This window comes from Salmo salar, chromosome ssa08, assembly GCF_905237065.1.
Source record: "Salmo salar chromosome ssa08, Ssal_v3.1, whole genome shotgun sequence".
Taxonomy (NCBI): domain Eukaryota; kingdom Metazoa; phylum Chordata; class Actinopteri; order Salmoniformes; family Salmonidae; genus Salmo; species Salmo salar.
In genome coordinates this window covers 12,130,508-12,156,030 of record NC_059449.1, presented here as the reverse complement: position 1 = coordinate 12,156,030, position 25,523 = coordinate 12,130,508, and the positions used below count along the sequence as shown (strand labels likewise).

At 41.5% G+C, this 25,523-nt stretch overlaps 1 protein-coding gene across 2 annotated transcripts in view; it reads left to right on the top strand.

Annotated features, from left to right (window-relative positions):
- Nucleotides 1-201: 201 nt before the first annotated feature.
- The window catches only part of LOC106610173 (polypeptide N-acetylgalactosaminyltransferase-like 6), a 237,588-nt gene continuing 212,266 nt past the window's right edge, over nucleotides 202-25,523 (top strand). The window contains exons 1-2 of one of the 2 annotated variants that reach the window (XM_045722723.1): nucleotides 202-728; nucleotides 1,032-1,310. In XM_045722723.1, the coding sequence (XP_045578679.1) occupies nucleotides 1,176-1,310 (135 nt within the window). In that variant the 5' untranslated portion in view covers nucleotides 202-728; nucleotides 1,032-1,175. The remainder of the gene's footprint in view (nucleotides 729-1,031; nucleotides 1,311-25,523) is intronic. The other variant, XM_045722724.1, reaches the window with a different exon arrangement.

The following is a 25,523-nucleotide window of genomic DNA, read 5'->3' as shown; positions in this document are numbered from 1 at the left end:
AAGTAGTTAAAAAAAAAATAAAGAAAACCCTTGAATGAGTAGGTGTTCTAAAACTTTTCACTGGTAGTGTCTACCTCAATATAAATGAACATGTTCATCATCCGCAATTGATTACTCCTATAGTGACAGGTGATGACATTTCTGCCTCGCTATCAATATTCAGTATCAGTGCAGTGCACATGATTAGATTCTGAATTTCATCAACACGTTCATTTGAATGCCAGACTGCAAAATTGTTAGGCTATCTATCCAAAGTGCATCAGGCAGCCGTCCAATGCATCACTGCGCTTTGTTCTCTCGTCCGCTGTTTCGTGCCAAAGTGCTGTTGGATTCACAGCTATGTGGTCGCGTTGGCGCTCCTTGTCCCTATCCCACACCTCGCTCTTGCCTTTGAAGGGATCGCCAAGCCGTAGGAATGTTCCCCACGTTAATGCGCAGTGCACGTGGTTCTTAACCGCAATACCTAAAACCCGGTATTGAGGAGCGACATTGCGAAAGAAGGAGGGGGAGAACATCATTTCTACCTAGATGTGGGAGAAATGCAGCTCGTGAGGGCTTTTCTGATTCATTTAGAGCGCGAGACGGACTCGAAATTCCCTCACGTGCGCATCGTGGGAGATAAAGCTGTTCAGCGCTTCTATTTTTGTCTTGATTTATAACAGAAATGCGGCCGAAAAGGACCTAAAACAATCACGGTAAATGAGGCAACATGCAAATACGCGCCGACAGTAAGTCATTGTGATGTGTTTAGTGCTGTCTGTTTAACCATTTGCGCTGTAAGTAGTAGGGTCACCTTTTATTTATTTGAAACTGAAAGGTGTCACTATCGCCTTCGTTTCTGGTTTGGATTTAGTGACACGTGTAGTTTAATGATTGTTAACTATGAGAGCATAGCCTACTGTTAGACTGGTAGTGGTTTTTAATGTGCAGCAAAATGTTTAAATTAGTGGAATGGTGGTTTCTCAGTCCTCTGCATTTGCGATTAGGCTAAATGTCAGTCTACATGCTGATACATTTTATTGTTTGTTTAGGTGAACGTTTGTCAACAGCTCCCGCAGAAGGTGGTTTGCCACCGACCAACAAATAACATTTCAACCCGAGTGGCACGAGCCAAGAAGGACGGACTCCGTAGTTTTTAGATATTGGGATTATATCTTCTTACTTGGGTGTCCACGATGAAGAGGAGACAGAAGCGAGTGTTGCAAATGGCCTTCGTATTCATGGTGGCTTTGATATTTCTGCCAAACGTCGGACTGTGGTCTTTATACCGGGAGAAACACCTGATGAAGTCGCACGAGGCCGGCGAACAGGTAGGTCTAAAGTCAAGTTACGTTGGCTTTGCCACTTTTTAAGCACCAAATTCGTCGCATTTCAAACTGGTGTAGCCTACAGTAACTAACTGGTGCTACAATGTTGATAATTTTTAAGTTCATGTAAAGTAATTGTGAGTTGGTGGGAAAAGTAATTTGGCAACAACCTGCGCAGTCATGGCTTGAGCAACAGTGTTAGGAAGGCTCATCAATCATCCTTATCGCATCATCAGTTAGGCCCACATATCATGAATCTTTTCATCAACTTTATACTAGGCAAATTTAAATCTGGACCTTGAAGCCCAGTTGCACTGCTGATTTTCATTCTTCCCCTCTGAAGGACTGAAGGACTGTGTGAGGCACCAGTTGTGTGCAGAAAATTAGGCCTATCGGGTAGAACATACAACCATATATAGTATTTGGTTAATATAGCCTAATGTTAGCCTAATTCTAACCATTAAATGCAAAACAAATGTTTTTAATGCTTTTATACATTTCCTTGGGTGAAAGATGTGTATGCATACATTATATATACTTTAACGGGTGCTGCAGGCAAGCAATCGAGTCACCTCTGTGTAAGAGTACATTTAGTTCCTGGTTTAAATTGTACCCAAGTTATTTTGCATCCGGGCCAATGTCCCTCAAATATGATAACATGTCAACCTTTGTTGTGATTGTGGCACCAGGATAAAGTGACTAAGGGGGCAGTTGAAATCAGCGAGGGGGCACAATTTTGGGGCGGAATTATATTTGAATGATATTAAATTCTGCTTATATCACGCTATACCACAATAAACATAAAGTTCAAATGCCGAGACTCTATGACCCTTGAGTGCTTTTGAAGTGGCGGGTTGGTGTGCACTCTATCAGCACAATGGACAATGCTCTACACACTAAAGTGATACCGTTTTGGTAATGAATATAGGCTACAAGATAGATAGGGTAATTCACCTATTACAAACAGCCTATGGGAATGCAGCTGTACACACAGCCGTCTTACTACAATAATGCAAACTAAATGCTGAAAGTAGTAACCTAGTTATTAATGCAGGCAAACAAAAATATTGAATAGTTGTTTGGCTTAGAATACAGACAATGTGAACGAATTAATGTGAACAGAACAAAACAGCGATACCAAGTATGCCTAGTAAACAAAATATCAAATCAATAAAGGCATGACAAAATATATATTTAGGCTAGTTACATTAACAGTAAACAAGCACAGTAAACAAAAAGCAAATAGAAACCCAAAACACAGCCTACTTCGGTGAGATGCCGCCATGCACCGCTGTCTTGCCAAACAAACAGGCCTGTTGGCCCGGTTGAAACATGGAAAATCATGGCGCTCATGAGTTCAGCAACACGTTGTGATATGGTACAATACACTTCTGTGGATCAAATTCGATCCACATAATCAATTAAGCAACGCCAGGCTACCATACATGCATTTCCAATACGTACAGTTTACAACCACGAAAACCAATAGGCTACCTAGAAAACCATAATAGAATGTATCTATTTCTATGATGAAACATACTGATATGTAGCTATACCCAGGGGCTTCATTTGGGTTCTTGCATTCGAATTATATTGAATTCTGCTTATATCACGCTATACCACAATAAACATAAAAATTCAAATGCCGAGAACATTGAGTGCTTTTGACTAAGAAGTGGCAGGTTGGTGCAAAATCTTAGCTACGCTCTATCACCACCATGGACAGCGCCCTACAAACTTAAAGGCCTATAGTCTGGCTAAGGAAGTCATTTTGCCATTCCATACCATAGGTTTTTGCTGAAAGTACGCCACTGGCTCTGCCACCAAGACTTTGATAAAAATCAACCAGCTAGATTGTTTCTTACCTTTTCAGAAGAGTTGCAGCCTCCTTGATGCTCTGTGGAACTTCCTGATTAATCGACCATTCCACTCTCCCCAAAATATTCTTGTGAAATCCCCAACAAATGCCAGTTGGATTAGTTGAGTGAACACGTTTGTCAAAGTGGAAAATTAGTTCTCGCATGTAGCTGTGGATGCCCCAAAAGTCAATACGTGTCAGTGCAGTAAGCATGGTCGACATAGCGGAGAGAGGACCAGAGAATCGTTGCAAGATATCAACTGCGGCCCATTTGTCCTCAATGGAGCCGGAGCAGGCGATTTCAGTCTGCAAAAACTGCCGTGCAACACTAAACTCAGCTTCCACCAAATCAGTTTTTCTTAGATCCAGTAGTGGTTTCACCTTTTTCACATCTACAAAGTCATGGCTCTCAAGGGTAAACAGGGTCTCCACCAGTTGGCTGTTGCGTTTGCTGAATTGTACTGGCATTTCACTGATGACAGCATCCAAGAACAGTCTTTTACACTCAGTCTCTTCTCCTTTGTCCTGCTGGCCTACTGTACTGTCCATCACATAATGCTAGAGATTTGTACTTACATAACGGTGTCATAATTGCTTGGAGCTTGTGGTGCGTCAGTGCCACTGGAACTGAACTGTCCACAAATGGCTTTGAACTCGCTGTCACACCCCGGCTTGTCACACCTCAGCACTCCAACGCACTGCGGACCACTTTGACTCCAGTGTAAAGATCTGTTGCTTTTGCCTGGATACATTAGTTTGGAGGATGGAGAAGACTGAGGATTCTGTGCACCATGGTGGCTGTAAACTTAAAGCCAGGGTCCAGCATTGCCCTTAGCAGCCCTGTAGACTCAAGTCTTACTTCTGTGTTTTACAAACGCATGCATTCGATGTCAGAAAGGAACTTCACGATGCTGTCACAACTTTTAACAGCCACTGACACAGTAGCCAGGTGTCCCCTTCTCCATTGGCTGTGTTTGGGTACTTTGGCTAAGCCAATTTCTGATATCCACCGTGGCAGTGGCGATTAGCTGGTTCCAGCTAAGGCTAATAACACTTACGCTTTTTTCAGCTAGCTAAGACGCTAACTAAACTCCGTAGTGGTGGGGCGTGAGGCTGAGTTGAGTGAAGCAGCTTCAACGGTAAACTTGACCCCGCCCTTATGAACCTAAATCAAATATTACAGGCGGAGGTGTATCACGTTATTCACTTAGCCTACCGTAGATGAGAAGTGTTTTTTCCTGCTTTTTATGGAAACCAAAGGAGTCATACCTAACCACTGATACAGCGCAGCAGAGATACAAATCTTGCACCAACCTGTCACTCAATAACTTTTTTTATATAGGGACATAAAACTAAAACTGAGGGGGCTAAGCCCCCTTTTGCCCCCTCGTGGAGCTGGGCCCAGATTGTGGTGGAAGTCACTGTGCTGTCTCCTAAGTGTGACTTATTATAACAAGGGTAGTTTGGTTCCTGAATGCTGATTGACTGAAACCGCTTTCCAGTAATGTGTACATTCAGAATATTATAGCATGAGGTTAGAGTACCATGGCACCAAATCCTCTTTAGCTTGTGTGGCTTGATGATCTCATTGAACGCCTACAGCTCTTTGCCAGCCCTGCATGTTATGTAGCCCTAGCTGCACTCTGTTTAGCCGTGAGGCTTGTTTCATATACGCCTATCATCTTGTAATCTATTTCTACTGCTGGGGGGTGCAGTGAAAAACTGTCTAAGTCGGTTTATGATTGCATCTCGTCATTGCCTCTTTCTCATTTGCCTGATCGCGATTTGCATTGCCGCATGGCGTAACATTGCCCTTCGGCACCGCATGGCCCCGTCTGTGTGAAGCCTTGTCAGTTCATCACCATTAGGCTAACCCAGCCTGTCGCCCTCTAGCTCCGGCCCGGGTTGACAGGGACAGAAACATCAGGCGGTGGTCATTATGTGGGACGACACCTACCGTCCTCTGCTCTCTCCACTGACCTCTACATGATACAGACTGAGTCACCCTGCTGAGATTGTCTCACATTCCATTTCGAGGTTGTCTGTCTCATAGAAAGAATGAATAGATTGAACAAAGCCCCTTGGACCAGTGCAACTTGATGACCAATGTCCTCTCTTGTCATTCTATTGTTTTATCCACTGAAAATAGGAGCCTCAGTAGGTATGTGTTAACTTTAGATTAGTGGTGTGTTGGTATTTTTGGCAGCCATTTTACTGAACAAGGTGATGTCCTTTGGTTTTCTTGTAAGTCTTATTGATTCCTTTTGGTTTAGTTTAATCCATAGTGCCATAGTCTCTAGATTGAGCTCCTATACTACAGGCATTTGATACAAACAAAACAAATCAAGAAAAGAAGGTCTAGAACCCTTTCGTTGGGATCAGTAGGTCCCAGAGCAGCAACACAGGCGAACTGATGAGTTCCTTCCTGATTCCGTCATTCAGAGCCACCGAGCAGCCAGCCAATCCTCTGAAAGACGGAAGGGAGCGGCAGCGTTATATGCTCTGAGGGAAAAGGCTCATCCTCCGTGGCAGGCAACAGAAAAATGGGAACAGTCCCTAAGATCAGAATCACCCCGTTTCCTCCCCTGTCTCAAAGTCTGCGTCCCAAATCGCACCCTATTCCCTATATAGTGCACTACTTTATAGCCCTGGTCAAATGTAGTGCACTACATAGGGAATAGGGTGGCACTTGGGAAGCTGTACCTGGACTCAAAATCAAAGCAGCGGAAGTTTCACACACCAGCCAACCATAAAAGGAAAAAGAAGCCCGGGCTTGTATCGGTTTGATTGGGCAATTTTGTCTGCAGTCAGGGTGAGATAATTGACATTGGGGATGGATGTTTCTGTTGGGCCCAATTACCAACGAAGCTCACCAGATTGTCATTTTAGTTATTAACCTAGTCACCATGGTGATGTTTAGCCTATTATTACCGACATTATGATGTATTTCTTGCTATAAACGCATATGGACATCATGATCCATCAGTCTTTTATGTGATGCATCACATCGGACACATTATTGCCTTTGACTAGTTCTGTAACATTGTTCATACATTTCAATATAAGCAACTTATTTGTGGTAAGGGACCTGATCTCAGCTCACAGGCAAATTTAGTGGCAAACAACAAACAACAGCTAGCATTTGTACTGATGGTGTGTTTTGTACCCTAGATACCAGGTGCACACGCACACACACACACAGACACACACACACACACAGACACACACACACACACACACACACACACACACACACACACACACACACACACACACACACACACACACACACACACACACTCACACACACACTCACCAGCTGTCACTTGTGATGGGATGTTTACATGGGATGATGAGTATGCTAGATTCGGATATATGATAGCATTCTGAGCAGTGACATGTGAGAGACAGAGTGTTATCAGTCTACACAGGGTGTGTGGATACTCGTTTAAGCATTGTCTACAGGAGTAATGCAGGCTAGGCCTAATAACATTTTGGAAGTGATGGAGGGCAACAGTAGCTGAGATTGTACATTTTATACTGTTAATTTGTATAATGTATAATGCACAATGTCTAGTTTGATGTACTGTTTTATTTATGATGTAGACTTTTGTATTGTTTTATTCCTGTTTGGACCCCAGGAAGAATAGCTGCTGCCTTGACAGCAGCTAATGGGGATTCTAATAAATACTAGATGGAAATAATGGTAATCAAACTTTTTCACAAGGATTTCTGGGGACTTTCTTCTAGGTTAGTGGTTCTCAACCTGGGGTACTAGTACTGCAGATACAGTTGAAGTCGGAAGTTTACATACACATTAGCCAAATACATTTAAACTCAGTTTTTCACAATTCCTGACATTTAATCCTAGTAAAAATTCCCTGTCTTAGGTCAGTTAGGATCACCACTTTATTTTAAGAATGTGAAATGTCAGAATAATAGTAGAGAGAATGATTTATTTCAGCTTTTATTTATTTTATCACATTCCCAGTGGGTCAGAAGTTGTAAGGGAGTGCGTAACTGGCGGCAGGGAAGTCAGGCGCAGGAGAGCAAGCCTGGGTAATCAACGGAGCAGTTTTATTCATAAAACCACCGGAAACCAGAACAATAAACAAATGGGTACAAAACCCGTTGCACACCAGAGAAAACGTACACATACACTTACAATAAACAATTCCGCACAAAGACATGGGGGGAACAGAGGGTTAAATACACAACATGTAATGAGGGAAATTGAGACCAGGTGTGTGAGAAGACAAGACAAAACAAATGGAAAATGAAAAGTGGATCGATGATGGCTAGAAGACCGGCGACGCCGACCGCCGAGCACTGCCCGAACAAGGAGAGGAACCGACTTCGGCGGAAGTCGTGACAGAAGTTTACATACACTCAATTAGTATTTGGTAGCATTGCCTTTAAATTGTTTAACTTGGGTCAAACGTTTCGGGTAGCCTTCCACAAGCTTCCCACAAGTTGGGTGAATTCGGGCCCATTCCTCCTGGTGTAACTGAGTCAGGTTTGTAGGCCTCCTTGCTCGCACACACTTTTTTAGTTCTGCCCACAAATGTTCTATAGGACTGAGGTCAGGGCTTTGTGATGGCCACTCCAATACCTTGACTTTGTTGTCCTTAAGCCATTTTGCCACGACTTTGGAAGTATTCTTTGGGTCATTGTCCATTTGGAAGACCCATTTGCGACCAAGCTTTAACTTCTTTATTGAACACACCGCATAAACATTCATAGTGCAGGGTGGAAAAAAGTATGTGAACCCTTGGATTTAATAATTGGTTGACCCTCCTTTGGCAGCAATAACCTCAACCAAACGTTTTCTGTAGTTGCGGATCAGACCTGCACAACGGTCAGGAGGAATTTTGGAACAGTCCTCTTTACAACACTGTTTCAGTTCAGCAATATTCTTGGGATGTCTGGTGTGAACTGCTCTCTAGAGGTCATGACACAGCATCTCAAATCGGGTTGAGGTCAGGACTCTGACTGGGCCACTCCAGAAGGCGTATTTTCTTCTATTGAAGTCATTCTGTTGTTGATTTACTTCTGTGTTTTGGGTCGTTGTCCTATTGCGTCACCCAACTTCTGTTGAGCTTCAATTGGAGGACAGCCTAACATTCTCCTGCAAAATGTCTTGATAAACTTGGGAATTCATTTTTCCGTCGATGATAGCAAGCTGTCCAGGCCCTAAGGTAGCAAAGCAGCCCCAAACCATGATGCTCCCTCCACCATAGTTTACATTTGGGATGAGGTTTTGATGTTGGTGTGCTGTCTAATTTTATGTCCACACATAGTGTTGTGTGTTCCTTCCAAACAACTCAACTGTAGTTTCATCTGTCCACAGAATATTTTGCCAGTAGCGCTGTGGAACATCCAGGTGCACTTTCAGGCAATGCTTCTTGTGAATAGCAAACTCAAATTTTGTGAGTGTTTTTATAGGGCAAGGCAGCTCTAACCAACATCTCCAATCTCGTCTCATTGATTGGACTCCAGGTTAGCTGACTCCTGACTCCCAATTAGCTTTTGGAGAAGTCATTAGCCTAGGGGTTCACATACTTTTTCCCACCTACACTGTGAATGTTTAAATGATGTATTCAGTATAGACAATAAAAATACAATCATTTGTGTGTGATTAGTTTAAGCGCACTATGGTTGTCTATTGTTGTCACTTGGATGAAGATCAGATCAAATTTGATGACCAATTTATGCAGAAATCCAGGTAATTCCAAAGGGTTCACATACATTTTCTTGCCACTGTAGGCCTAATGATCCACTGCAAATGAGGGGGTCGCCTACTTTGGTTGGGGTGTGATTGGGAGCATGGTGTTTGCAACACCAGGGTTGTGGGTTCGATTCCCACGGGGGGCCAGTACGAAAAGAAATGTATGAAATGTATGCATTCACGACTGTAAGTCGCTCTGGATAAGAGTGTCTGCTAAATGACTCAAATGTAAAAATGTAAATGTATAATAACCCAAGAATGTTGAGAACCGCCTTTAACCTCTAGATCCAACTGAGAGAATTTTGATTTCCTAGTGACTGACTGTTATTGTCAGTATCCATTTCGTGACAAAGTGACAGTTGGAAGAGCAAGGCAGTCATTCTAATTAGGCTACCCACCACGATGTCATAGGGAGGAGATGCATGACGGTAATGCAGATGCAGAGCTGAGTGACAATGTGGCCATGGATGAATGATCTACCAGATATATTAGAACAGAGATGGGGTTTATATAAAACAATGGAATCTATTTTCAGTGTGAGATGGGACAAAACAGGTTGAAAAGGCCATTCATGATTAGACTTGTAGTGGTTGTCACAAGGCATAAAAACCCTCTGTTGAAGGGACCCGATTTGGTGTGACATGCAAAGACTTCAATTGTGTGAGCAGTAATAGGTTGTTGGCTTGTTGGTAGGAATTCAATTGTGACCATGATATTTTGACAATGAATAACCAGTATTGTTATCATTCTTCTGAATATGAATTTGAATCGAACTCTCCCCGTATCAACAGTGAAAGAGGCTTCCCCATTACCATACAGAAGGAACACATAATACATTTAGTAATTAAACCGGTAGTAATTAAACCTGTCAGTGTTGCTTCAAAGTATTGACTCCTAGCTTTCTCAGTACAGTGTATTATTTTATAATGATTCGCTTCCTTAATGACTTCATTTTAGTTTCCTTCTGTTTTTATGACGCCTCGTTATCTTCTCCCCTCATCGTTAACAAAGTTTTTCTGTAATTACTGTGCTATTTTAGAGAACTGAGCTGATTGTGTTTCTGTGTTTATATAGTAGAACTATCATTATAGAAGTTGTTGTTCTTGGTGAGGTATTGTATCATCAATGCTGCTATCATCATTTTCACCAGTATCGCAATGAGCTTGATTACCGATCCTTTTCCAAAAATAGGTGTTTTGGTGTTGATGTTGAGTTGTTGCTCACATACTTATCATCTACATTCCACTCAGCTCCCCAATAAGCTTTCTGGCAGGACCAAGGATTTGCCACATTGTGTATTGATGATATGTATCATGAAGCTTTACATCATTTTCACCTCCATCCACTCCTTAGTCTTGGTCCGTTTAAACCTGATTTGTCAGATGTGCTTTGTGTGCCGCTGACAGGTAGTAGAATGTGGTGGGAGGCTGTTTTGTGTCTTCTGAGAATAAAGGGCATTTCATATGGAGTGACTGCCTGGCCCTGTCTGCTCAGTGATATAAAACAACTTTTTCACCACCACCGACTCTCAGGAGGTGAGATCTAGACGTAATCATTAAGGGTGCTTCCATAATGGTATTTGACTGGGCCCATAGGGTTCTGCTCAGAAGTAGTGCACTATGAAGGGAATAGGGTGCCATTTTGGACGCCCCTCAGTGTTGTGACGTGGACCATTAAGCTAAAAGCACTCCAGTAGCGCTTGTGTGTTTTTTTTCTCATGCTTCTGAGAGTAATGGAAATAGGCTCGATGTAATCACTGCCATTGTATTGTCAGACACTATACAGCAGTGCAATCTGTTTTAATGGTCATGAACTTATTTCAGTGTAAGAGGTAAATATAGCCACTTATTCAAGCCTATAAAGCTCACACCTATTTATTCTCCTGGTGGCACTAACCTAAATCAGTGAGAAAGTGTGGACATTGAATGTCTATCCATGTCAACGTGTGATCAGTCACAAATGCTCCCATACGTTAGACTAGGGCTGAATCTCAAATGGCACCCTATAGGCCCTGGTCAAGAGTAGTGCACTATATAGGGAATAGGGTGCCATTTGGGTTACAACCTAGGTATACATACCATGAGTGTAATCACATAGATGGGCCATGAATTGTCCCCGGCTTGTTCAACTGTCCCTCAGCACAGAGATGGCTGAGTTACGGCTGTTTAAACTGGCAGCACTGACTGACTCCTCCACTCTGGTGATTGTTATTCAAGGAGAGCAAAGCTTCTTATGTTTTATGGCCCTCTTTTCCTCCGCGGTGCCGGCGTCGAACCGTAGATTTACGGCGTTTAAAACCCACCGCGCAAGGTAATACTTGTCATCGGTGAAACATAACTAACAGTTAAATTAGACAGACAGTTTAACAATGTGGCCTGACAGAGGTTGTAAGAGATTATCGTGAGTCTGAAGGGTCATTATATTGCATCTATTAAAGGCAATCCAAAATCTACTTTTCAATTAAGCGGTTCCCAGGGGAGTAATTGATCATGGCTGTGACTGTCCACTCCACTTGATGGCTAGTACCTTTAAAAAAGGTACTAGCCGTCCAATTATTATCTTGTTGGATAGGCTTACTTACAGATGAGTAAAGTTTCAAGTTTTTTTAAGCAATCTTCCTTTTTGCTTTTACTTTTCAAACAAGAGTTTGTAGACCTAATCAGAATGTTCAAGTTGAAAATGTGATTTTAAAACATAACAACAAAAATACCTCTCAGAAATCAATATTTATGAGTATATCTTGATTCATGCTGAGATTGCCAGTCAGCCGTGTCTTCCAATCACATCAACCTTTGTTTTCGTCACTATGAAATTGAGTCAAAAGGATGTCACATATTGTGTGGCGGTAGTCAGTGAAAGGGAGACGTTGTGTCCTGCTGTGTGTTATTGAGTTGTAACCTTTTCGTTGTATCCTACGTTCGTTGTATCCTGTGTGGAAAGGACAAAAATAGGCGTGTCCTGCATTTGAAAGCAGACAGTTGGCCCAGTCGTGTTCTGAAAAGGCCTATTGTCCTTCTCGGTGCAACCAACAGACACACCTAAGAATCAACCCAGCAGGTCGGACACACTGACTGAGTGGCTGAATGAATCGCAGCACAGCTATGCTCACAATAAACCATTGATTTATTTTAGCCTTCAAGTAACATGAATTTAAACCACAACACTACGTGTTAGACTGCGCCCCAAGAGCCACTAGCATCTTCCACAGCTTCCAGGACAGTTACTGATGATTTGCCAGTGAATCATTGTAGCCTAATCACTTCAGTCACCAACGATGGGGATCTCTGTTAGTTATTAACTGCAGTCAATTATTTTCTTTGTGTGAAGGATGGGATGTGATATCTGATTGTTGTGGGGAACCGTTGACAAACTGAGTGATTTGTAATGTGAGGAATATAAATGTCAACAGTGTATTAGTACACCAGAGCTGATTTAAATGATGTTGAAACTGGATCACTGCGGTGGATAGGATATTTTACCTAGGTTTAAATATGAATGAGCTTGATGAGTATCTTTTAATATTGTGCCGCTTATTTGAGAGGTGGTCTCAGGTTATCGATTTAAATTCCTTTCTATTCCCTCTTTATCCTTTTAATGAACTCCCTTCATCATCCTCCCTCCTTTTTCCTCCTTTCTTCCTCCTACTAATTCACTGACTGCACTGATGAAAAACCCAAGCAGTCTCCCTAACAAGAAAGTCCTTGGCGCTTATTAGGATATTTGTGAGTCATTCCACTGTATTATCCTATCTCATTAAAAGCCCACGGTGCAGTTTTTGATTCTCTAATGGAGGAAAACTTTGAGGAATCATGTGTAGCCTGGTTAAACTAGACTGAATGTTGAACTCACCATTCACCTCAATGGAGAGTGCAGCGTTCAGTCTGGTTTAGCCAGGCTAAGAAATGGGTTCCCTGTGTTGTCAATATATCATCTGTAACGGGTGTCGTAAGGATTGGACCAAGGTGCAGAGGGAACGTGTATACTCATCTTCATTAACTCAAAAGAAGGAAAAACAAACAAATCACGTATACAAAACAACGACCGACACTAAACAGTCCTGCCAGCTATACAGACACAAAACAGAAAACAACTACCCACAAATCCCATTACAAAAACACCCCTATACATAGGACCTTCAATCAGAAGCAACGAGGAGCAGCTGCTTTCAATTGAAGGTCAACCCCATTAACTAAACATAGAAATAGAAAGACTAGAACTAACATAGAAATACACTTACATAGAACATAGACCAAAAAACCCCGGAACACATAAAACAAACACCCTTCTTACATAAGTACATAGCCCAACAAACCCCGAACCACATAAAACAAACACCCCCTGCCACGTCCTGACCAAACTACAATAACAAATAACCTCTTTACTGGTCAGGACGTGACATCATCTCTCTTCTCTCTTCCTGTGTCGTGAATTACTGGCCTCTCTGAAACACGAAGAGGATGTACTATCTTTTTATGAGGAGGGAGATGTGTCTGGGTGAGGGATGCATGTGCTGTGCTGCAGGAGTGCTGGGTCAGGCTGATGAGAAAAGAAAGGGCCGGTCGGTGCTGGTGAGGGACCATGCAGCCAGTGAGTGACTGATTACTCAGCCTGTATACAGGGACAACTGGGACAGATATTATTCTGTAAAGTTTGGAATCTTGAATCCTCTGTTGTCCCATGGAGGTGATTCATCATGATTGTTGGGGTAATACGCAGGGCCTGGCCAAATACATTTACGTGTGTGTGTGTGTGTGTGTGTGTGTGTGTGTGTGTGTGTGTGTGTGTGTGTGTGTGAGAGAGAGAGATTTGAGGGATGTGGGTGTGTGTGGGGGGTTTGTTTCTCCTGCCAAGGCTTTTTGATTCCCTCCAAATTGTTTTGAGCAGAAAAATGCACTCTGTCACACTTCATGCTCTTTCCCAGGGTGATTTAACAGTCAGACACACACACACACACACACACGCTCTGCCTGCCGGCTCTCGCTCTACAGATGAGGGGATTTACTGAAACCCTCACAGCACCCCTCCTGGTCACGCTGAGAACTTGTTATGCTCATCCTTAATCACTTTTCTCCTCGTGACTTTGCTTACCACTGAGGTAGACTGAGGTGGACTGAGGTAGATTGTATCACTCTTGTTGTTTTCAGATTATATAACTACTGTTAGAGTCAGCAGCACAAACAAATACGGTTGGTTTTCCTTCTGGCAAAACGGATTCATTATTTATTACACGTAGTAACAACCACTGGTCAACCACTGGCATACTGGACAGCCCCGCAAGGAAGGGGGGCACAAAAAGTAATTCAGAAACCTATCTAATTTTCATATGTACTAGGAAGCTAAGTGTTTGTTTCTTGGGCTCCAGGAATGTGACTGAAAAAGTGCCTCAGGCCTTGAAAAAGGAAACATTTAACTGATTGAAAGTATTCGGACATATCGGTGAACAAATGGCGTGGTCAAGGCCGCGATGGTGCCAGTGCAATGAGTGGGGCTTCCTCAGGTGTTCAAAAGCTGATTGCCGTAGCAACATCAGGGAAACTGGGCAGAAGGGAGTGGTGCTTCAAATCCAGCAATTCTGCAACATCTTTAATTGAGCCTCTCATTCTCCTTAGTTGCCGGACTCAACAGGTTGTCTGGTTACTGGACAGCCAATGAATTGTCAGATACAAACAGATCATCATGTTTAGCAGACAACAGTTCTTGAGGGCTTGAACAAAACATGCTAGTGAACCAGCTTGGTGTGGTTGTAATATCAACAGTCCCTTATCCCTGGAGTATCTTGGCATGCATCATTGAAGACTACATTTAATTGTGTGCAGCGCAATGGACATATAATGCACAATGTCTCAGAAAACTGTTTGGGTTGGCATTACTCAGTATAGAAAACAGTCGGGCCTGCAACCTGGACCTACAGGCTGTGGTAAAAACATTTGCACAAAAAAAAGAGGACTTCAGGAGACCAGGGGAGTCTCTCAAGTTGGATTTAATTTAATTTACCTTGACTATTGCATCCCATTTGTGGAGGCTATTCGCCAGACAAAACCCACTGAGTTTAACAATAAATTGTGGCTAACTTTATCCTTAAGCCGACTACTTTTTTCCTCAGTGTTAGGCTATTTGATATTTACATTTTATAAAAGGTTTATAAACTGCATCTAAATAGCAGTTAAATACAGTATATAGCTATAAATAGTACACTGCATAATGAAACAATCCCTAGTAACCACATGTTTTGAGGGTGGACAGACTGTATTATTTTGAATTCATAGACTGGTTTTACGCACAACAACTTTCTATCAAAGCTGGGAGAGAGCGCGAGGACAGCTCATGTCATGCAGGTTCAGGTAGGATATACAGAACAATTTCATATTTTTTTTATGGATTGGTAGCTGATTAGTATGCTGTTGCATTAAAAATTTACTTTACAATCTGCAATGTTTGACTTTCCAACTTTAATTACTGAATAAGGAATTTCATTATTGCCATCAGCCAGCAGTCTAAAAATGGCAGCATTGCAACACCGTGTAGCTTTGTGAAATGTTAGGCTTAACATGACAAAATGACGACCAAATAGGCCTACCAATAAACATTTACCCATTAGCTAAAGCAAAACTATACATGCCCTGGCACCACAGAAAGCCTATCATCGATTCGATAGGCATGCAGCTGCATAGACATGTCGCAATTTCAGCACCATGGACAGCGACCGGTGGTCTATACTTTGTGAGTGGCTGTCTGGCTGACACATTACATTTATTTTTATTTTAGGATGGTGGGAGGGTCGAACTCGAACCTTGCGGAGGGTCCAGAGAAACTGTGTTACGCCAGTACGGCCAACCCCATGAATCTTGTGTTCTGTTGACATGTGGCTGTTCACAGTGACTCTGGGGTCATTAAAATACAAGCTCCTTTCTCCTCTCTATGCTCCTCTCTGGTTTAGAGTTATTTATGGCATCATGTCTGCTCATACAGCCGCTTCCTAATTACACTTTGCCATCAAGATTAATGTGGGGCCTCGGCTGGCTGCATCTGCCAACTTTACCTTTGTTTCACCCTGCTGATGAATTGGGAGTGAAGCTAAAGTTTTTTTTTACAAGATCCCCCTCCGGAAACCTGAAGTTAAGAGATCAGAGGAGTAGCAGGGGAAGGCAATCACTAGCAGTGCTTGATTTGGGCCGATGCTCGCCAGTATGGAGTACCGTCAACTCATATTTTCTACTGCTTGAGTACCGGCACCTCTTATAGATTAAATCATTACCTCTTTGTTTCATACTCTGAACGCTGCTGTGCTGACCCTGTTATCCAAAGGCGTTTGTTGAATGATATTTAGAGACTTGATAGAAAATAAAATAACTTGAGACTTGACTTGCACTTGGAGCTTCAGAACTAACTAATAATGTATGAAATGTATGCAGTCACTACTGTAAGTCGCTCTGGATAAGAGCGTATGCCAAATGACTAAAATGTAAAAAAAAAATGTAACTCAGGACTCGACTTTGATTTGAAATTATCTTGATTTGAAATTAACGTTTTGTGGCACAGAATCATATTATCCATATAAAATACAGTTTAGCAATCTGCTATGGAATCATCTTTGCCAGAACAATACTATTAGGCTTCCTGGTGATTTCATTGCTCATTTTCATATTTTAGATAGGCATAGTTTGAATGGATAATAATTCTATACCTCAGTGGTGGTACTGGCTATATGTCTAAAAATAGCTGTAACATCGCGCTACCATCAATACTTATGGGATAAAGATGTAACATATTCTGGCGAATGAATGATGTGTTCATAATTGTGAGGAAGAGAAAGTCTCCAGCCAGATCATGATTTTCATTTGGTTCTGCAACCCCCGCTGCATACAGGTAGGCCATATGATCCTGCTTGCTCTGCACTCCAGAGAAGTGACAATATAACATGTAATCCCTAGTTGATATTGACTGCTAAGATGAATGACTTTCAGCTCAAAATGCAGGTGTAAAATGCAGTTTATTTCTGTATCTTACATTTTGAAAATGCAACACTGTTTATGGCTGAAATGACAGGGTACATTTGCGCAGCGATTGTGTTCTTCGTGTGCACACGTGCATGCGCAGAGGTTGCAACCTTTGACCCACACCTTTTTCGGGGTCACGGGTCAAACAATTTGAGAACCTCTGAGCCTAGCGAACAGATTGCTGATTTGCTGTACAGCTATAGGATTGGCTGCAGTACAAATATCAAATTGTAGGGAGAGAATTGCCATAAATAAATATGCAGCTCCAAAACAAATGCATTTACTTGCAAGCTCACCAGCAATGGGGCATCAGGCAACAATAGGATAGGCCTGCTGGTCTTTTAGTATGTCAAAATTGTCTTGAAATGTATCAATTATTACATAATGTAAATGTGTTGTAGACAAAATAATGAAAATGCTATCTGGTAGCCTCAATAAATAGACAGTGATTTGTAGATGTACAAGTCACTGCATTTACTTGAGACTTGACTTTTGACTTGACTCAGCTCGACTTGCTCTTAGAATGCACGACATGGACTTGACTCGAGACTCGACCTATTCTCCTTGTGACTTGAGTCTTGCTTGTGACTCGAATAATAGTGACTTGGTCCCACCTCTGCTGCAGCCTAATCATTTTAGACACCAATGATGGCTCTCTCGGCTAGTTATTGCCTGCAGTCAGTAGGTGATATCTGATTGTTGTGGGGAACAGTTGAGTAACTGTGACTGATTTGTAATGTGAGGAATATCCATTTCCACTGTGTCTAATAGGACAGCAGAGCCGATTTTTAAATGGTTTTGAAACGGAAGATTCTGTTGGACACCATACTGTGTCCTCAAAGCCCCACCAACTAGTTAGATCAATCTTGATGGATGTAATTTCCTAAATGGAGCATTGGCTTGGCTACAGTAGGAGTCTGAATGTATTATCCACATAATGGCTTCACTCCATGTACATCTGCAAGATAGCTAGGTGAATTTCATCATTCCTTATTCTCAGATGTGCTTTATGTCAAATCCCCATCACACAAAAGCCAAAATACTGTATTGAAACTAAACAGTCAAAAAATGTAATGTTGAATCAAGTTAGGTGTAAGAAAAATGACCAAGTACACCAATGGTATGTTACTATCAGGAGATTTATGATCTCAGCCTGTCTTTCTGACGTGTTTTGATTCTTTGATTCAATCCCAACTGCCTTAGTGTGACAGCCAGTGTCACGGTCGTCATATGAATGAGACCAAGGCGCAGCGTGCGTATCGTTCCACATCTTCATTTATATGTGAAACTATGCAAGACATACAATAAACAAAAACAACAAACCGTGACGAAGAGGTGCAACATGCACTAACTCAAAATAATCTCCCACAAACTCTAGTGGGAAAAACAACAACTTAAATATGATCCCCAATTAGAGACAACAATGACAAGCTGCCTCTAATTGGGAATCATACGAAAACCCCTACCTAGAAAAAAGAACCTAGAACACAACATAGAAAATTTAAACTAGACAAAAAACCCAACATAGAAAAAAGAAACTACAACCAAACATAGAAATAAATAAACTAGACAAAACCCCCCCAGTCACGCCCTGACCTACTCTACCATAGAAAAATACGAGCTCACTATGGTCAGGACGTGACAGCCAGACACTTTGCGGAGTGATTTGTCTACATGGGGCTCATTGTTTTTCCTCTAGCTCTGTGATGTTATTTGTGTTCCGGAATCTTCAGAGGCGTTCCATGTAAACTCCCGGGCTGATTCTCTTATGACATCAGACTCAAAACAAACACAGATCTCCAACATGACGGATACGTCCCTCCAGGCCCTCTGGCTGTCGTCTCGCTCCTCGAGCCTCTCATCCCACTAAAAAGTGACAGATTGCAGATATAATATGTACAAAAAAATGGGAACGCAGAAAAATAAAGCTAACTTTGTGATTGTTTGGGATGTGGTTCGACCCCATAAAGAGGGAGCGCTGTGTGTTTGTGTGTGTGCACGAGCACGTGTGTGCCGTCGTCGTGGGATTCAACAAAACCATTAAAAACTATGCCGCTGTGTGCCTCCCAATGCAGATATTCAGTGATGTATGGTATTAGTTACACTGCTGAATCAGAGTATATTTTCTAGGAGTGAAGCAAAGCATCATTTCTTCATCAGTATGCATTTGGTGCATCATTTCTGATGGGGTATTATGTAATCTGCCAAGTGGGCTTTTACAGTACTGTAGCTAGGCTACATCCCATGACTGGGAGTAATATCAGTGAAAATGTCAACATGCACTGAATCCACAGCATCTCTAACAAGGACCATTATTCTTGTTTTCCTTTGCTTGTAGTTAGTTCTAATGTTGTTTAAGCGTGTAATTTGCTTCCGCCTCGGGAAACGCGAGAGGAGCAGCGAAGCAAAAAAAGGAAGAACCTTCAGCCCATTTCTCCTGTGCATCTGTTAGGGTAACACATGACCTTTTATTAGCGTGATGTTTGTGCAACAGCATTCTTGTGGATGAGTTCTCCCCTCAGCTATATTCATTTAGACGGCACTAGTGTTCATCTTCACAGCTCGGGGATTAGAAATGTAATTACAGTTCGCTGTGACATCTCTGTATCCGCCGAGTTGCTGACAAAGTCTGGAACAAACTGAGGGATTTGCTGCCAGAGGTGTTTTCAAGACACATCTTGGCCCGGTGTAAACAATGTGTGTTTGCGTAGAAGAGAGTGATCTCTAATGAATATAGTCTAATGAATGCATATACATTAAGTGCCATATAATGTGTTCGCTTCACACAATGTGCAGAACATTGAACACTTTGCTTAAGTGCAGTAGTTTGAGCAGAGAACTCAAGCTTTTATAGTCCGTCACAATTAGAGCTACTTTAAGCAATTATTTCACAGTGATGGTATCAATTGTATTATTTTCTTTCGTTGACTTTTGTGGTGACTTTATTTTTAGTTGAATTACTCGCTGAAGTGTTATACTGTCTTCATCATGACGTTGTGAAAAACACAATAATCCTTTTTTTCTTCTTGTTCTGCATCAGATAAAAATGAGATCCACAGTGACATCATATTTATCCTAACAGTTCAATGTATCTGAATGCAACACAGTAAACCTCTAAGCCAGCAATGTGTACCTGCTGAGAGATAGATAGATACGGGCTATGTCCCAATTGGCATCCTATTCCCTATTGTAGTGCACTATGTATGGAATATGGTGCCATTTGGACACAGCCTTTGAGTAGTGGCTCAAGGGTAGAGGGGCAGTCAGGACAATCCGGGCACTGGCAGACTACTGAATAATTAGACGTCATTGTTTCACTGTCTCCACCTAGCACTGCAGCAAAAAGCTTTATATATTAATCATCTGGTATATATTATGTATTGGGACATATGTTCCTGGTGAAAGCCGCATTGAGGCAAAGTGAAAAAGGTACGAATGGGTTTGACAGCAACCTCTCTCTGTTCCTGCACATGCAGTAGCCTGAGAACGATATTAATGCGTTTCCTGTGTGATTTTAATCACTTTTCCCGGTCGTTGCACTTTATATTACACACATTATTATAAGTATACCTACCGTATGACCTAGATTCCATCTTCCATTTCTCAAAGCTTGTAGCGTTACTACGGATACTACTGGGGGTAACAACGGATACTACTGAGCCGAGAGTGGTATCCGTTGTATCATAACCGGTTGTTGTTCTAGGCAACAGTGAACTAAAAATCCCCCCCGTATCCCTTCTTATAGTGTGTGTGTGTGTGTGTGTGTGTGAAATTAAAAGTCAGAGTACTAGATGCTGTGTTCCTCTCTCTCGTCTCCATATTAATTACTCAGGGATCAACAGGATGATGAGTGCACTGCTCTCCACTACAGGAAGTGACCTCTCTCAGGATGTATAAGTTTCTGCTATTAGACACATGGCTCCTAAGTGGATGTTCAGTGTAGCAGGACATCTTCTCCACGTACTTGGCTGTCGTGGTTTCTGGTACTGTATGAACAGAGAATGATGAGATTGAGTCATGCAGTTGGAGGTCTCATTTAGAATATCTACAACAGGAAGCGTTCATTCATTCAGTAATGGCAATGTTGAAGGACATTCGGAGATGTGTTACCTCTGGTGCTTTTGGATAACGAGAAGAATATTCACCATTCAGCGCTCCATTTTGTAAGCTCTGTTCAATCTGCTGTAAGGATAGTGTATCATCACCCTCCGACCACATTAGTGGTCTATAGAGTCCAGCTTCAGCACTTGTTGTGGTGGTGCACGTCTCCACAGCGCCTCAACCAGTCAGTTTGGTTATTGGATATGTGTCAGGACAGTGTATCACCATCGTCCACCATCGTCCCACCTCAGCACTCCACATTACCTCACCAGCATTATTCAGTGTCTCTTCCTGGCTGGATGTGTGACATCCCTGTACCCCATAAGCTTTATTGGATGTGTGTGTAATGACAGTGTGTTAGTGGTCATAGAGTCCCACTTTTGCGCTTGTCGTGACTAGATGTTTTGGTGCTAGTATCCTCAGCTCCTCACCTGCTTCATTCAGTGTCTCTGCCTGGCTGGATGGGTGCCAGGAAGTCATTACAGCCCCCCATTAAGCTTCTGTAGTCCTTTAACATGCTGCTGCAACTGATTTACCACAGTCCCAGGTCACTCTGTCTCTGAGAGGGAGGGAGGGAGGGAGGTGTAGAGAGAGAGAGAGTGAGAGAGCGAGAGAGAGAGAGAGAGAGAGAGGAATACATTAAGTCATTCTTGCTGACTCAGGAACAGTGGGACAAGGAATTGCCGTTTTCTGAAATCAGGAAATCATTACATCAAACTGGGAGATATTTCCCCTCCATTTTCAGTGTGATATTGATAGATCGTGGCGGTTAACCGTGCTAGGCAGCTACCCACTGAGCATCACATTAATACATGGCGTCTTAAGTGTTGGTGTTATACGTCTTGAAATGACTTGCTGAAGCATTTGTTGTGTTGGTGTTGACGGGGCAGTTGATGGGGCACAGTGATTAGCATATCCGGTGTTTATGCTAATAGGAATGCAGTAAAAGCAGTAGCGCTAGCAGATTTTTGACCAGAAGACACAATGTGCTTATAATTGCTAGCATAATTTGAGCCGTGGGTGGGAGATTTGAGTAAGCCTTAGCCCACACTGCAATCTAAATCACAGATTGCCCCCCAGTTTATCGCTGCTTGTTATTATTTGTGTTCACCCAAAAATCCCTTTTGTACTTACAAGTTATGCTTATATCAGTTTCAGTAATGATGCCTAGATTTTAGCTCGAGGGTTAGCTGACAGCCCGTCAATTTGTCCAATGTTGTTTGACAAAATACATAACCCATCTTTGCTACGGTATGATGGGATATTTAACTGGAACTGTGAATCTACTATTATAGATCAACAATGGAACCACATTCAGAAGTGTCTGTGGCAAAATCTCTCTTCAAATATATTGCAAAATATGTAGGTCAAATACATCAACATGATGGGAAAAACATTGCCAAATGACCATCAGGCAGCACTTGAGAGCAGCTCTATGGGGAACATTTGTAGAACATTTCTGTCTGTACTAGAAAACAGTGTTAACCGTTTTGTCACCTCATTTTGTTAATGAATAATGGCATCTTGTGGAAAAACTCTATAGGGTCTCTATACCCCCCCTCTCTTTCATTCTTTCTCTTTCACTCTCTTTCACTCTCTCTTTCACTCTTTCTCTATTTCTCTTTCACTTTCTCTCTTCCACTTTTTCTCTCTCTTGCTTTCTCTCTTTCACTTTCTCTCACAAACACATAATGCATGTTAACAAAGTATTTTTGAGAGGAAAGGAACATTAACCTTGAGAATGACTTGTAAAGGGCTGTGGAAAGGCTGGGGATGAACTGTTACACAAAGGCCAAGCCTGGTGTCGTACCATTAATCAAAAATGGACTCAGGCCTCAGAGCAATGTTATGTGTTTTTTCAGGGTGAGTTATTAAAAGAGATAACAGGGCTGACCGCTTTCTACTCCAGGCTGTTCTTCTAGAACACTGGGGAGTTCTAGAATGCTTTATCGCTCTCACATTCTACAGCAACAGCAATATTGTTACTGTACTATACAAGAATGGCTTGTTCAATATTACACTACCGTTCAAAAGTTTGGGGTCGCTTAAAAATGTCCTTGTTTTTGAAAGAAAAGTAAAAAAATGTGTCCATTAAAATAACATCAAATTGATCAGACATGCCTAGAAGGCCAGCATCACGGAGTCGCCTCTGTTGACTTTGAGACTGGTATTTTGCCGGTACTATTTAATGAAGCTGCCTGTTGAGGACTTGTGAGGCATCTGTTTCTCAAACTAGACCCTCTAATGTACTTGTCCTCTTGCTCAGTTGTGCACCGGGGTCTCCCACTCCTCTTTCTATTCTGGTTATAGCCAGTTTGCGCTGTTCTGTGAAGGGAGTAGTACACAGCGTTGTACCAGATCTTCAGTTTCTTGGCAATTTCTTGCATTGAATAGCCTTAATTTCTCAGAACAAGAATAGACTGATGAGTTTCAGAAGAAAGTTCTTTGTTTCTGGCCATTTTGAGCCTGTAATCAAACCCACAAATGCTGATGCTCTTTAATCAGAACAACAGTTTTCAGCTGTGCTGACATAATTGCAAATGGTTTTCCAATGATCAATTAGCCTTTTAATATGATAAACTTGGATTAGATAACACAATGTGCCATTGGAACACAGAAGTGATGGTTGCTGATAATGGGCCTCTGTACGACTATGTAGATATTCCATAAAAGAATCAGCCGTTTCCAGCTACAATAGTCATTTACAACATTAACAATGTCTACACTGTATTTCTGATCAATTTGATGTTATTTTAATGGACCATTTTAAAATGTTCGTTCAAAAACAAGGACATTTCTAAGTGGCCCCAAACTTTTGAACATTAGTGTATGTTTGATGCGTTGATCATGCAATAAGTACTAAATAAGCCATACATAGCCTCTGTGTTTTGTCAATCTACTAGCTATGTCACAGCTAACAGCAAGTCCTAATTGCACCTATAGATCAGACCATTAAAATTTAGCTCTATGAAAAACTGAATGGCATTCCCACTTTGTGTCCCAAAGTGGGAATGCAATTCAGTTTTCCATAGAGCAAAATTTTAATGGTCTGATCTAGTATTAATTTCTGTCAGTAGAAATAGCTCTAAGCAGAGAGTGACATCCCAGCGGTGCCAATTCATCAGCGGTTGCAACACACGCACACACACACACGCATTTTACATTACCATGGAGCCCTACATTCTAAGAATTAAGAGAAAGTTCACGCCATCGCGATCCCACTTTAATATTGTGCTGTTTCTATCTAAGGAAAAAAAGCAGGCCCCGTCTAAGATGAACTGTCTTCTACCGCGCCTTGGTCAGTGCAGCGCCCACAGCGTTACCGACTAGCACTAGCCTGAGGTATTGATTAAGGCAAAAGTACAGTAAGTATTTATTATATCTGAAATGGCAGCCTTTGCACCAGTGGCAGAACAATAAGGTTGTCACAATGATGAATTGGCTGTGTTTACTCTAGGTTTTTTCTTACTTCCACAAGAAATAGGAAGCCATTATTGACTAAACAATTACAGGATTCTTTGTTGACTGAAATCATGGGCGTATCCCAAGAAAGATATAGAATTTCATATTTTTTTGTAACTTTTGGAGGATTTATGGAATTGAGATGTTCTCACCACTTGTTTGTCATAACTGTAGTAGTGAATAGTGAATAACTAGAAGTGAGATTTGAATAGTAGATAACTGTAGTCGTGAATAGTAGATACCTGTAGTAGTGAATAACTTCAAGAACTAGAAGTGAGATGTGAATAGTAGATGACTATAGTAGAGAATAATAAATAACTAGTAGTGAGATGTGAGTAGTAGATAACTGTTGCAATGAATAACTAGTAGTGAGTAGTAGATAACTGTAGTAGTGAATAATGAATAACTAGTAGTGAGATGTGAATAGTAGATGACGGTAGTAGTGAATAGTGAATAACTAGTAGTGAGATGTGAATAGTAGATGACTGTTGTAATGAATAACTAGTAGTGAGATGTGAATAGTAGATGACTGTTGTAATGAATAACTAGTAGTGAGATGTGAATAGTAGATAACTGTAGTAGTGAATAATGAATAACTAGTAGTGAGATGTGAATAGTAGATAACTGTAGTAGTGAATAATGAATAACTAGTGGTGAGATGTGAATAGTAGATAACTGTAGTAGTGAATAATGAATAACTAGTAGTGAGATGTGAATAGTAGATAACTGTAGTAGTGAATAATGAATAACTAGTGGTGAGATGTGAATAGTAGATACCTGTAGTAGTGAATAATGAATAACTAGTGGTGAGATGTGAATAGTAGATAACTGTAGTAGTGAATAATGAATAACTAGTAGTGAGATGTGAATAGTAGATAACTGTAGTAGTGAATAATGAATAACTAGTAGTGAGATGTGAATAGTAGATGACTGTAGTAGTGAATAATGAATAACTAGTGGTGAGATGTGAATAGTAGATAACTGTAGTAGTGAATAATGAATAACTAGTAGTGAGATGTGAATAGTAGATGACTGTAGTAGTGAATAGTGAATAACTAGTAGTGAGATGT